This window comes from Argentina silus, assembly GCF_951799395.1.
Source record: "Argentina silus genome assembly, chromosome: 20".
NCBI classification, from domain to species: Eukaryota; Metazoa; Chordata; class Actinopteri; order Argentiniformes; family Argentinidae; genus Argentina; species Argentina silus.
In genome coordinates this window covers 10,418,619-10,433,008 of record NC_139674.1, presented here as the reverse complement: position 1 = coordinate 10,433,008, position 14,390 = coordinate 10,418,619, and the positions used below count along the sequence as shown (strand labels likewise).

General features: G+C 43.0%; 2 protein-coding genes across 4 annotated transcripts in view; one reads left to right on the top strand and one right to left on the bottom strand.

The window, feature by feature from the left end:
* Positions 1-3,226, bottom strand: part of tspan11 (tetraspanin 11) — a 15,659-nt gene extending 12,433 nt beyond the window's left edge. For 2 of the 3 annotated variants that reach the window (XM_083692131.1, XM_083692130.1), the window contains exons 1-2: positions 3,125-3,226; positions 561-752 (exon numbers count right to left, since the gene is read on the bottom strand). In XM_083692131.1, coding sequence (XP_083548257.1) covers positions 561-752; positions 3,125-3,211 — 279 coding nt within the window. In that variant the 5' untranslated portion in view covers positions 3,212-3,226. The remainder of the gene's footprint in view (positions 1-560; positions 753-3,124) is intronic. The other variant, XM_083692129.1, reaches the window with a different exon arrangement.
* A 4,729-nt stretch (positions 3,227-7,955) lies between these two features.
* On the top strand, positions 7,956-13,652 carry LOC310820305 (uncharacterized protein). Its single transcript, XM_083691886.1, has 4 exons — positions 7,956-8,095; positions 8,487-10,155; positions 11,166-11,179; positions 11,317-13,652. Exons 2-4 carry the CDS (start codon positions 8,489-8,491, stop codon positions 12,984-12,986), a joined length of 3,351 nt encoding a protein of 1,116 aa, XP_083548012.1. The 5' UTR covers positions 7,956-8,095; positions 8,487-8,488; the 3' UTR covers positions 12,987-13,652.
* The last annotated feature ends 738 nt before the right edge of the window (positions 13,653-14,390 follow it).

Below are 14,390 nucleotides of genomic sequence, written 5' to 3'. Positions count from 1 at the left end.
TCGTGTTCACTTTGGGAGCACCAAGAGTATAGGTGGTTTTGTTCTCATTCTTGTATTCATGTTCTTTTCGTTTCCCCGGTAACCTGGTGTCACATGACCTGTTTATGTACTCTACTGTATGTTTCAACATGTGTACAACGATGTAGAATACACCGGAACCTGGGCCAAGGGCTACAACAAAACAAGCATGCATATTCACCCATATTTTGTCACAAAAACTGGCATGAGGAGGCATTGACTCTACTCTACAGAAATGTCATCTTAAAAGTTGGCTCAGCGATATGACATCACCACAGGAAGTGCTATGACTTCAGCTTCACTCGAACCTGATTTTCACTTCGCGATTCCATACATCAACGGTCGGCATCTGTGCATGAGCACGTCAAAACACCAAAATTAGACCAAAAAAGTGAGTTAATGATCTTGCTTCCCACCGCCTATCTCTACCGCTACTTTGAGGCAACAGTATGTCATACCGCTGAGTCTCCATTTAAGAACCAAGGCCTTTCCTAAGCCGAGGGCTGGGAGTAGAACCCCATGCCCAGGGAGGGCTCCCTCACCGTGGACAGGCAGCTCCTCTGCTCCCTGATGACGGCGCAGCAGCCCAGGAAGCCTGTGACCATGACCAGGCCTCCGGCCAGGATGAGGATGTAGGCGGACACGGCAAAGGTGCTGGAGGCCAGCAGGCTCAGGTAGTCACTCTTGTCAATCAGAGTCCAGATGCCCACGCCCATTACCGCCACACCACCCAACTGAGAGGGAGAGGGGAAGAAAGAGAGAAAGAGAGAGAGAGAGAGAGAGAGAGAGAGAGAGAGAGAGAGAGAGAGAGAGAGAGTGGAGAGAGAGAGAGAAGTTGGAGGGAGAGAGGACAAAACAAAGACAGAGGAGAGGGGGGTAGAGGGAGGGAGGGAGGGAGGGAGGGAGGGAGGGAGGGAGGGAGGGAAGAGAGAGCATGGGGTGACAATGGGCGTGTCAGAGAGAGCAAGAGGAAGACAAACAGAGACATGGTATGACAGAGTGAAGTGACAAAGGGTATAATTGAAAAAGTCAGAAAAGGGGGGCAGAAGCACAGATGGAGCGAGAGAAAGAGAAAGAGAAAGAGCATGTGAGAGACAGGAAGAGAGCAGGGATGACAAAGAGAGAGAGACAGAGACAGAGACAGAGAGAGAGACAGAAAGAGAAAGAGCATGTGAGAGACAGGAAGAGAGCAGGGATGACAAAGAGAGAGAGACAGAGACAGAGACAGAGAGAGAGACAGAAAGAGAAAGAGCATGTGAGAGACAGGAAGAGAGCAGGGATGACAAAGAGAGAGAGAGAGAGAGAGAGAGAGAGAGACAGAAAGAGAGAGAGCATGACACACAGGAAGAGAGGAGAGATGACAAAGAGCGAGAAAGAGCGAGGGAGGAAGAGAGGAGAAGCAAACAAAGTCAGTCGATAATGATTCATCTCCACAAACAATCCTGAAAAACACTGTTAGGTTACGTCAGGATGTTGTTTATCTGTTTTCCTCATCAATGTCACACCAGGAGGAAATGCCTAACAGAGTCTGTCCCTTTCAGCCTCCCATCCTTTTCCTCCCTAAAGCGAGCCCCACTGTTCCAAAACGACAAAAACACACCAGGCACACAGTGGACTAGGCCACAGTGCAAAGTGAGGGGGGAGTTTACTTTCTATTACTCTCTTAAAAGTGCACACTCCTTTTGGGTTCCATGTTAAACACTTTTGGGTCCCATGAAGAACCCTGTTGGGTCCCATGTTAAACCCTTTGGGGTCCCATGTTGAACCCTTTCCAGAGTGGGTTCTTAATAGGAATCCAGATGGGTCTACATGGACCCGAACAAGATTCTTCGAAGGGTGCCGTTACAGGGACAAATGAAGAACCCTTGTTTCTAAGACTGTACTGTTACTGTTTCGTACAGTGGGGATTGAACACTTTGAAGCCTTTAATGTGTGTGAGAGGTTTAAAAGGAGAATGGGTAGGCTCTTGGTAGGGTATGTGAACAGGTGTTGAAATGCAATAGAGGAAGTCCTTTGAAGTAAGTAATAGTCATATTTGCAAGGCCATGTCTTTATTGGGTCATGGTTTAAGGACCTGGTTGGAAACTTTTGTTCACTGAAATATTTCACAAGAAATATTTTTGGTTCAAAAGTGAAGGTGTCAGGAGAGCCTGTTCTAGAAACGTAAAGGACGCAGTGCTGATAGGTAGGTCAAGGCACAAAACGGTTATGAAAAGCTATACAAGCACTCAAGCCTGTACCCTCTGCCTGGCAGACAAGGTCTTTTTTTTCTCTCATTGATTCTCATTGCACAGTGTGACCTGTAGGAGGCGCCAAGTCGTTTGGGGAGCATGACACAGTGGTATGGGAAAAAGGGATGGTAGTGCATTTTACAAGCCCTCTCTCTCGCTCTCTCTCTCTCTCTCACTCTCTCGCGTGCACACACACACACACACACGCACGCACGCACACACACACACACACACACACACACACACACACACACACACACACACACACACACATGCACACACACATGCACACACACACACACATAAACACACACCCAACCTCTCTCTCTCTCTCTCTCTCTCTCTCTCTCTCTCTGTGTGTCTCAGCTTTTTAGAACCTGTTTGAATCTGATATCCGAGTCCACAGAGGCTTTTTCACAGCCTGAGGGCTCAGTATACAGTGAACTGTATTGTATTATTAAACATTAAACGTACACAAGCTGCTGTGGAGCACGTTTGATACACTGCACCTTGTTCTTACGCAGACAGGCCCTTAATAATAGATTACACTGAGCCAAGTCCACTTCTTAATACTCTTGCACCTCCACTTAATCTCTCTTTTCTCTCTACTCTCTCTCTCTCTCTCTCTCTCTCTCTCTCTCTCTCTCTCCATCTACTGTATGTCTTCCTCTAAAACATGAATATCATACTGTAGAGAAGGTGAGGATAGCTAAGGTAAACGTATGCAATACCATATCTAATCTAAGCAACCTTTGGTGTTTTACCTTTGGTGTTTCCCTCAGCTACTATGACTCTGTCAATGTAAGACTTGTTCTTCTACATTACTTCTGGTAGTATTTCTGGTACTGTATACTCTACAGAGTTGTTATACTCACCCAGAAGAGGAAGTTGAAGACAAAGAGGAGGTACTTGAGACAGACTGTCATCCAGTCATCCTGGTCATCTTTGTACAAGGCAGACATCTCCCCTCCACAACACTGTAAAAGCAGGGTACAAAACACACAAACAGACCCTCTCACTGTTCTCTTGACAATGTTTTTGCAAGAATTGAAGGATAAAAACAGGGTTACACCGATTAAAAACTCAAACTGGTACATGTGGGAAGGCCTCATCTAAATTCCACCTGGCAGTTTCGAAGAGCTTGATTGTTCTCACAACAACAAGGATTGAAAGGCGGAATAACAGGTTAGGCCAATACAAAAACTCAATCTGGCAGTTTCAAAGAACTTCTCAACCGTTCTCTTAACTTTTTCCCAAGTTTGGAGGGACAATAACAGTCGGAGGGACAATAACATATCACACAGCACAACCCCAAGATAAACAATCACTTTAAATAGCCCACATTACAGGGACACCAGTCAGACTGCCCCTCTGTTCCTCCTCAGTGTAATAAGCAGCTGTATCCCTGTACCAGACAAATGACGTTGATTAGGCCTACCCTCACACTTTGTGCACACTTTGTGCAGAGGCGTTGTGTGTCATAACAAAAGCTTACACCCGGCGCCAAAATGAAGGTCTTTGTGCAAGGACTTTGAATAACACACACACGCACGCACACACTCACGCACGCACGCACGCACGTACACAGACACATGCGCACACACACACACACACACACACACACACACACACACACACACACACACACACACACAGCTGGTAACAGTATTTCAGTCTCAGGGGGAGATGGTGAGAAATTCTTAAATCCTTGATTGACACACTGCTTTGACAGTATCATTAAGTTGTCAGCTCAATCACTCACGATATGACAATGTTCAATCTGTCCATTGCTGGATTAGCTTCACTAAACAAAAAGAAAGTCAACTACTTATGAGAAACGGTTGTATAGCCTAGTCATTACAGCATAATAGCTTCCATGAAACTAATAATTTAACTGAAACTGAGGTATTTCAAGTGCATTCTAAATATGTTTACTTTGCTAGTCTACTCAACATAGTGTGTCGGAATCAGTGTTTCTAGAGGCCACTATAACCACACATAGTTATTCACAAACCACAACAGTCAATGATTCAGAGCAGTGGACCGACAATAAACAAATGAATCATTAATTAAGTCTACACTTGCACCAGTGTAAACAAAGGGCTTAGTGGCGGTGAACACCTAAACCCATAACATTGATCTGTCAATCATTCGACAAAAAGGACTGCCAGTGAAAGCCGATTGAGGCATCTGTATGCTAGTCCTGAAGCTAATAACAGTACAGAGTGCATATGCGCTCCCATAAGACAATCTGGCCAGCTGGTAATTATAGATTAGCCACACCAGCTAATGCTTGTGGAGATTTCTTTCCCCCATGCTCCATGAAACAAATTATACAGCTGCAGTTTACGAGGCTGCAGTTAAAAGTGTGATACAACTTGAGTCTTCAATGATTCAAATGGTTTATTATTATTGACAGATAACTGGTGACTGTTTGGTGGAGTACAGTGACGTTGGGTAAAACACAGCGCAAAAGGCGTTCAATTGGCTATGAAGATCCAATGCCATGGGTTGTGGTCTATGGGGAGCTCTTAACATTTGTTTACAGAGGGACTGTGTTGAAGACATGCATTGTGGTGTTTTCCCCAAGTGGGTGCACCAGACCAGACCACTGAGCAGGGCAGAGGCAAGAGCAGGTCATGAGATGTGGCTGTGTCCCCCATTTGATGAAGGCATCGGAGCTGAAAGTTATTTTCCCTCAGACGGCCTGTTACTAGACTAAATCAAAGCAAGATGAGTTAAAAGATCCTTGACAGGAGCATTGTAGGTTAGGGTTTTTATCCAGATGTTTCATGAGTGGGCTACGCAAATAACACACGTCATAAATACATATTATATAAATATTCAAATTCAGTCGTTATGACGCCTTAATAACACATGTCGGCAAATAGAGAGACACAGTCGTCAAACTCGCATATACAGGCTTCTGTACAGTACATGTTATGCTGATCTAGAGGTGATTTATAGCAGATGTTTCGCTTGATTATTGACATGTATTGTGAGAGGCAAAATAGAGGCAATATGACACCGGCGAGATCGCTGAAATCGATTTCTAACCGCAAAAACAATCGCTTTAGATGGTGTCTGATGTTTACAGATGTTAGATGCGTATCAGTGTTTTGAGTCTTGAGTCATCTCGTAAAAAAGCCTACTGGTCTGTATTCATGGGCTATTGCGATATTCACCGTTGCAAGTTCAGCTGTGGTTTGCAGACTCCCTCTCACATTCGGACTTTGATCAGATCTGAAATAGAAAACTGTTGTCTATTCTGTCGACTATATTTTTGAAATATCAAATGAGTATTCATTCAAAGGGTATCCGCTACCTTCGGAGGCCGTATACAGGCGTCCCGAAAATAAAATCCCATTGCACCTGCGTTAAGTAGAGAAAGTTGACGCTTTGCTTGCATCTCAGTTCTGGAAAGTAGCCGAATCATGAAAATAACCTACTCACCAAATCCCCCTTTCTTTTGTGAATTAATTGGAAAAATAGTAGTCCCGTTACTGTTGCGTAGCCCGTAGGATTTAATCAATGTTTTCAAACGAGCTGTTGCTTCCCTATCGTCCAGTCCAGGAGGAATGAGGGGTCATTGTGGGGTGAAAAGGAAATGAAACCACTATCCGCTCATTGATTGGATGCAAATATAGCCTACACACTGTAGTAGAACCATTGATGTTAGGACTCTTGATACAATATTACAATATTGTTATTACATTGTAATTGTATGCACAAATGGAGCCAATAAAGTTAGTTGTGAGGAGCCTGTTCTTTTTAGATCGCCTATAAGTAATAGGTCAAATAATTTAGTCTTATTGTTAGATATATTTCTTTAAAAACAGCCTCCAAACTAAAATTAAGCAGTAATTGTGTAAATGATGAAGAAATAAATGTCATTTATGTATCTGTGAGTCAGAATCTAGGGGTATATTTCCTTTCAAGTTACTGTTACAGGCTTTTGAATCACCAGCCCTGACAAATGGGCTTTTCTAATGTAAAATGTGGACTCAGATGGCCATATACTGTATATAGGCTTTGACATCTTATACATATGTGATTATTTTAGAAGCTTTACTTTAGGCATAGACACTTCACATCACCCATCCTGATCAAGTGGTCAAGAACAAGGAGGGTGATTTTATCAGCAACTCCCTCTTCATTATACAAAGCACCCAAGCTACTGATTAAGTGGCAGACCTCCCCAATCCCTGTAGTCAAAGGCTAATTTCACATTTTCACAGAGAGTGGGACAGCATTGATTCGACTGGCATGGTTTGGCGGTTATTTATGTGGAGTCAATTATGAGGGAATGCTGGGGGAGAGTATTAGGGTGGGCTAGACAATGAAGAAGGAGTGACAGAGGTCTATTAAATATCCCCAGGAACAAATTAAAAGTACGAGCTCTCAGCATGGCTAGGTCTATACCTGACAATGTGAGGACCAAAAGAAATGTGCTCGGAGAAAGAGTTAGATTGGAAATCAGGTTCCCTATTGTTCTCGTGAAAGGAGTACTTCATGTGAGAGAGACCTCCCGCTGGATACCTGGGGTTAAGTGCTTGTTACCCAATTGTCATGGAGACAGATTTCAATTTATATTTTTGCATTTCCTGATACAGTTTTCATTGTTTGCAAAACAATATCTTATCAAACCCATAGGGAGAGTAACTATATACGACTCCCAGGGCCTCATTTTAATCAGGTCTAAGTGTGCAGCCTAACTGATTTGTTGAGCATTTCAAATTCAACATTCTTCCTACATAAGAACAATATTTATTTTTCTTATTTTTTTGTGTTATCCCTGAAGCCCTTTATCTGCAATTTATTGAATTCGGGAGCAAGTCAATTGACTCTTGTCCTCTCAGATCTACATGTGCAGTGTGTGTCACAATCTAAGCATATGCCTAGGCCCTAGTTAATAACTCACAGATGTTAGAATGAAAAATATTGTGTTCAGAGTTCTACTGTAGCTTTCTGACAAACAGGATGGCTATTCTGTTTCTAACTACATCTCAGTAACCCAATAAGCCCATAACCCCCATTAAGGTTCGATGGACTCCTACTGGGGAAGGGTCAGTGTGGTAGTCACCTGTCATCAGTCTACCCAAACAACATTACTAGAGGGTGCAGTATCCATCATGCCAGTTTTTCACTTAGGGTAATAAGAAGAATTGACCCTGACCATGATGATTTTGTGAGAGTTGTTATCATTAGCTACAAATTCTGGAGCCAATTTGGTATTTTTTAATCACGGCCCACTTGACAGTAGCCCTACACCACCTACTGTACGGATACTATCGAAAATGAAAGACAAATAAACGACATACTTAGTACGCTTCCTTTAGAAGTCAGCTCATTTCTATTCCTCGCCATGCGCCTGTCTGTCCTGCCCCGTTTCACCATCGTTAGTTTATAGCGTCCCTTTGTAGCCTGTTAAACTCTTTAATGCCTTCCCTGACGACGAGTGGGGGGGGGGGGGGGGCATGGATGAGAAGCCACAGTCAAATACAGACTGGCCGTGGAGAAACCAAACACCAAACATGTGTGTGTGTGCGCGCGCGCGCGCGTGTGTGATTCTCTGTTATCCATTTCAAATCCTTGCCATAAATCCAGTCAATAGAAATGAGACAGGGTTCAAAGGGTTAAGTCCACTCCAGGAAGAGCAGAAGCATTGCAACGTCACTTTGCTAAAGTGAAACTGAAGTGGTAGGATATGTCCTTGTGTACGGGACGCTAATCTCTCTCAAACACATTGGTAATCTCACTATACCACAACACAGAGTCTCTGACTGTGGGCTTCTTTTGGTAACATAACAGAGACAACACCCCGACTCTTTCACAGACACACACAGGTGAGTTGTTTAGCCTGCTGTATGTTTACATACACTACGTCATTTTCTACTAGTTGTTAGATGGCGTGGCTCATCTCACAGGGCTATGTTAACAGCTGAAAAAGCTGAAACCATTTCGAAGTGAAGTAATTTCAGGAAATTGTATTATAATTTAATTACTAGTCTCTGCCCAGATCTGGCCACCTCCAGCAGTCTCCTGCCTGAAGGGCACGTCATTGTTTAATAGTATCAACATTGATTACAGTACATGTCATGTTCTACTGGTTGCTACAGAGTGAAAACATGTGTGCCAAAATTGATATAATCAAATGAAGCTATGTTAATAACTCAAAAGCTGGAACTAGGTACTTTCGGGAAGTAATTTATAATTTAATTCTTGATCTCTGTCCAGATATGGCCACCTGCAGCAGTCTCCTGTCTGAAGAGCAGTTCCTGTGTTCTATTTGTCTGGATGTGTTCACTGAGCCTGTTGTGATTCCATGTGGACACAACTTTTGCATGGCCTGTATCAGAAATTACTGGGATAACAATGGCTTATGCCAGTGTCCAATGTGTAAAAAAACATTTGATAGGAGACCAGATCTCTTTGTCAATATGTTCATTTCTGAGATGGCTGCTCAGCTCAGGAAGTCAGTTCAACTGAATGCTATCAGCAGCCTTGACCAACACCCTGCTAGACCTGGAGAAGTGGCCTGTGACATCTGCAATGGGACCAAACTAAAGGCTCTAAAGTCCTGCCTGGTGTGTTTGACCTCTTACTGTGAGACTCACCTGGAACCTCATCAAAGAGTCGCTGTCTTAAAGAGACACAATCTGATCAACCCTGTAGAGAACCTGGAAGACAGAATTTGTAAGAAGCATGAGAGACTTCCTGAGCTGTTCTGTAGGAGTGACCAGACCTTTGTTTGTGTCTTGTGTATACCAACAGACCACAAGACTCATGACACCGTCCTCATAGAGGAGGAATATAGAGAGAAGATGGCAAAGCTGGGGGTGATGATGGTAGAAGTGCGGGAGATGATGCAAACACGAGTTCAGAAGGTTAAAGAGATCAAACACTCAGTAGAGGTTAACAAGAGAGAAGCAAAGAGGGAGATAGCAGACAGTGTGCAGGTCTTCACTGCTCTGGTGCGCTCTATTGAGAGACGCCAGGCTGAACTCGTTGAGGTGGTTGAGGAGAAGCAGAAAGCAGCAGAGAGGCGGGCTGAAGGGCTCATTAAAGAGCTGGAGCAGGAAATGGCTGTGCTAAAGAGAAGAAGCGCTGAGCTGGAGCAGCTGTCTCACACTGATGACCACTTCCACCTCCTCCAGAGCTTCCCAACCTTGTGCACCCCTCCACACACCAAGTCTGAGAACAGTGTAGACAATAATCTGTGGGTGGGGACTATGAGGAGAGCTGTGTGTCAGCTGGAGAAGACATTAAGTAAAGAGATAGAAAGAAAAGTGAAGTTTTGTGACGCTGAGTTGAAGAGGATGCAACACTTGGCAGTGAATGTGACTCTGGACCCTGATACCGCTAACCCATATCTTATTCTGTCTGAGGATGGGTCACAAGTGACAACAGGAGAAACCCCACAGAATCTGCCTGACAATCCAGAGAGGTTTGATTGTGTTGGTAGTGTCTTGGTAAAGGAGGGGTTCGCTACAGGGAGATTTTACTATGAGGTGCAGGTTAAGGGGAAGATGGACTGGGCTGTTGGAGTGGCGAGAGAGTCCATCAACAGAAAGGGGGAGATTACACTCTCACCTGGGGATGGCTACTGGAGCTTGTGGCTGGAGAATGGAGATGAATATGAGGCCCTTGAAGAACCATCTGTCCCCCTCTCCTTGAAAGAGAGGCCCCAGAAGGTGGGGGTGTTTGTGGATTATGAGGAGGGTCAGGTATCCTTTTATGATGTGGAGGCTAGGTCTCATATCTACTCTTTCACTGGTTGCATCTTCACTGAGAAACTTTACCCATACTTCTGTCTTCAACCCAATGATGGTGGTAACTCTGCCCCTCTGATCATCTCTCCTGTCAATCACAAAGACTGTTCTGACCTGTCAAATTTACTGAACTTGTAAAATTTAGAACTTTAGATTTGTTGTGTCACATTATAACAATGAAAAACTATTTGCTATGCTTTTCCCATGATAAACATCTTAGATTCTCTTATAAGAGGCCTTTGGGATGTCACATGGTTTCACTACACTGACCCCTCTGTAATTTCTATTGTTTATTTTTACAGAATACTAAATGCTTTCTTTCTGATCTCTCGTGTTCTAATTCTGTGTTTTTTCGATTTGATAATTTAGACATTAAATGATAAATTGCATCATGGGATCTTTTATTTTGTCTTTTATGTAACAAACTTTTAATTTTTTAAAAATCTATGTGGGCAGTATCTCACTATGGCTTACCCATGATATCACAACATCATAACAGACATTTCCTCAGCATTTGTAAAACTTGTTGACCTTCATTGAGGTACCATTTATTGGTTGGTGTAACAATGCAATATGATTTAATTATGATGGGGGTGTACTGTATGACTGATCTGTTTATTTAGTGGTTTATTTGGCTTACCACTGCACATATCAAACATTAATTTCCCAACTTGACAAATAAAGTCACCTGTTATGGGACACCTGTCGGTCCGTCCGTATGTCAGTGTGCTTGTCTGCCTGTCTGTCCAAACTTGTAATAGAATGAATGACATTCACTGTGCAGATATACGACACCTCTTTATTTGGACAATTCATCAGATTCTCGGTTATCATTTTTAAATCCTTGCCGTAATCCAGTTAATCAAGATGAGAGATAGTTCAGGGTTAACTCTGCTCCAGCTGTTTGGGGAGGCGCATTTCACGTCACTTTGCTGAAGTGAAACTAAAGTGGTGAAACGAAACATGCGTTGTGTACGGAGCGAACTCTCCAGCTCTTCGAATATCTTTTAATACGACAGTCCATAGCGTCTCTTTTGACAACATAGATAGAAATAATAGAGACGGCTCACTCTCTCACAGACACACAAGTTAAGAGATTCACTTGGACAGGTGAGATAAACCTTATAAACGTCAATGTTTAAAGTATGACTGACTCTGGTTAGACATTTTTTACTGGTTGTTATGTGTTCTGTAATTGATTGATCTAATCTAATAAATCAATTTTAATAACTCAAAAGCCAAAACTAGGTTATTTCAGGAAATAACTTATAATTATACTTTTGGTCTCTGTTCAGATATGACTACCTGCAGCAGTCTCCTGTCTGAAGAGCAGTTCCTGTGTTCTATCTGTCTGGATGTGTTCACTGAGCCTGTCACAATTCCATGTGGACACAATTTCTGTGTATTTTGTATCAGAAAGTACTGGGATAGCAATGACCTGTGCCAGTGTCCAATGTGTAAAAAAACATTTGAGAAGAGACCAGATCTCTTTGTCAATACATTCATTTCTGAGATGGCTGCTCAGTTCAGGAAGTCAGTTCAAGTGACAGTTACCAGCAGCCCAGACCGACATCCTGTCAAACTTGGAGAAGTGGCCTGTGACGTCTGCACTGGGACCAAGCTCAAAGCCCTGAAGTCCTGCCTGGTGTGTCTGGCCTCTTATTGTGAGACTCACCTGGAGCCTCATCAGAGAATCGCTGCCTTTAAGAGACACAAGCTGATCAACCCTGTAGAGAACCTGGAAGACAGAATGTGTAAGAAGCATGAGAGACCTCCTGAGCTGTTCTGTAGGAGCGACCAGACCTGTGTTTGTTTCTTATGTTTCAAAACAGACCACACAACTCACAACACCGTCCCTATAGAGGAAGAGTATGGAGAGAAGATGGCGAAACTGGGAAGGATGATGGCAGAAGTGCAGCAGATAATGCATTCACGAGTTCAGAAGGTTAAAGAGATCAAACAATCAGTAGAGCTCAGCAAGAGAGACACAGAGAGAGAGATATCAGACAGCGTGCAGGTCTTCACTGCTCTGGTGCGCTCTATTGAGAGAAGCCAGGCTGAACTCATTGAGGTGATTGAGGAGAAGCAGAAATCAGCAGAGAGGCGGGCTGAAGAGCTCATTAAAGAGCTAAAGCAAGAAATTACTGAGTTAAAGAGGAGAAGCACTGAGCTGGAGGAGCTCTCACACACCGAAGATCATATCCATCTCCTTCAGAGCTTCCCATCCCTTTGTAACCTTCCACTCACCAAGGACTGGTATAAAATCAGTGTTCAACGTGATCTGAATGTGGGGTCTGTGAGGAGAGCTGTGTCTCAGCTGGAGGAGACACTGAATACAGAGATGGAGAAGCTGCCTGAAGTCAAACTGAAGAGAATGCAGCAGTATGCAGTGAATGTGACTCTGGACCCTGATACAGCACATACATCTCTCATCCTGTCTGAGGATGGGAAACAAGTGAGAAATGGATACAAAGCTCAGAATCTCCCTGACAATCCAGAGAGGTTTGATTGTGTTGGTAGTGTCTTGGTAAAGGAGGGGTTCGCTACAGGGAGATTTTATTATGAGGTGCAGGTTAAGGGGAAGATGGACTGGGCTGTTGGAGTGGCGAGAGAGTCCATCAACAGAAAGGGGAGTATTACACTCTCACCTGGGTATGGCTACTGGACCTTGTGGCTGGAGAATGGAGATGAATATAAGGCTGTCGAAGAAACACCTGTCCCCCTCTCCCTGAAAGAGAAGCTCCAGAAGGTGGGGGTGTTTGTGGATTATGAGGAGGGTCAGGTATCCTTTTATGATGTGGAGGCTAGGTCTCATATCTACTCTTTCACAGGTTGCATCTTCACTGAGAAACTTTACCCATTCTTCTGTCTTCAACCAAATGATGGTGGTAACTCTGCCCCTCTGATTATCTCTCCTGTCAATCACAAAGACTGTTCTGACCTGTCAAATTTACTGAACTTGTAAAATTTAGAACTTTAGATTTGTTGTGTCACATTATAATAATGAAAAACTATTTGCTATGCTTTTCCCATGATAAACATCTTAGATTCTCTTATAAGAGGCCTTTGGGATGTCACATGGTTTCACTACACTGACCCCTCTGTAATTTCTATGGTTTATTTTTACAGAATACTAAATGCTTTCTTTCTGATCTCTCGTGTTCTAATTCTGTGTTTTTTCGATTTGATAATTTAGACATTAAATGATAAATTGCATCATGGGATCTTTTATTTTGTCTTTTATGTAACAAACTTTTAACTTTTAAAAAATCTATGTGGGCAGTATCTCACTATGGCTTACCCATGATATCACAACATCACAACAGACATTTCCTCAGCATTTGTAAAACTTGTTGACCTTCATTGAGGTACCATTTATTGGTTGGTGTAACAATGCAATATGATTTAATTATGATGGGGGTGTACTGTATGACTGATCTGATCTGTCTGTACTATCACATGGAAATGGATACTGGACTATTTGGTTGAGGAACGGATAAAGAGCTGGATCATTGAATATTATGCAATTATAGTCAATTGTAACTGCAATCGTGTGGGTTCTTTTTTCTCTTTGTTTCTTATCTCTTATCTATCTTATCTCTCATCTCTATGCTTCTGTGGTTTCTCTTATTTGACAACATGAAAATTAAGTTGAAATGCATTATACAGTATAAGACATAGCATCTTTTCTGGCTTCATTTTGACTTGTTATTGGAGATTTAGCTACGCAACACTATACCCTGCTTAATGGCCATCTATCTATCCCTGCTTAATGGCCATCTATCTATCCCTGCTTAATGGACAAGTAGCCTAAAAGTATGTGGGCATTGTAAGGATTGTTAAAAATCAGTTTGGGCGATACTTAACAATGGTTTCACATATTTTGCCCATACAATCACATTCCTCAACATTTTTGAAACTCATAAAAGGCAATCGATAATAGTCCACCCACTACCTCTCATGGCTTGCACATACTAAAGCTGTGTGTGTGTGTGTGTGTGTGTGTGTGTGTGTGTGTGTGTGTGTGTGTGTGTGTGTGTGTGTGCGTGCGGTTGCGGGTGCGTGTGCGGGTGTGTGTGTGTGCCTGTGCACAAGCGGTACCCTTGAGGCTGGTGCGTAGGCTGGTGTCCTTGAGCACAGCTCATAATGCTCATGCATACAGTATGACTGTGAAGTTACAGCACCTTTGTGCAGGGATGGGCTTTTGTTATTTGAAAGGGATATTGTCCTTGTGTAATGAAAAATAGATTATTTTTTTCTTCTAGTACAATATTTCAAGGGGCTTAGATACAGATATTCTATTTTCTTTCTGTGGTTCTCTCTCTCTCTCTCTCTCTCTCTCTCTCTCTCTGTGTGTGTCTGTGTCTGT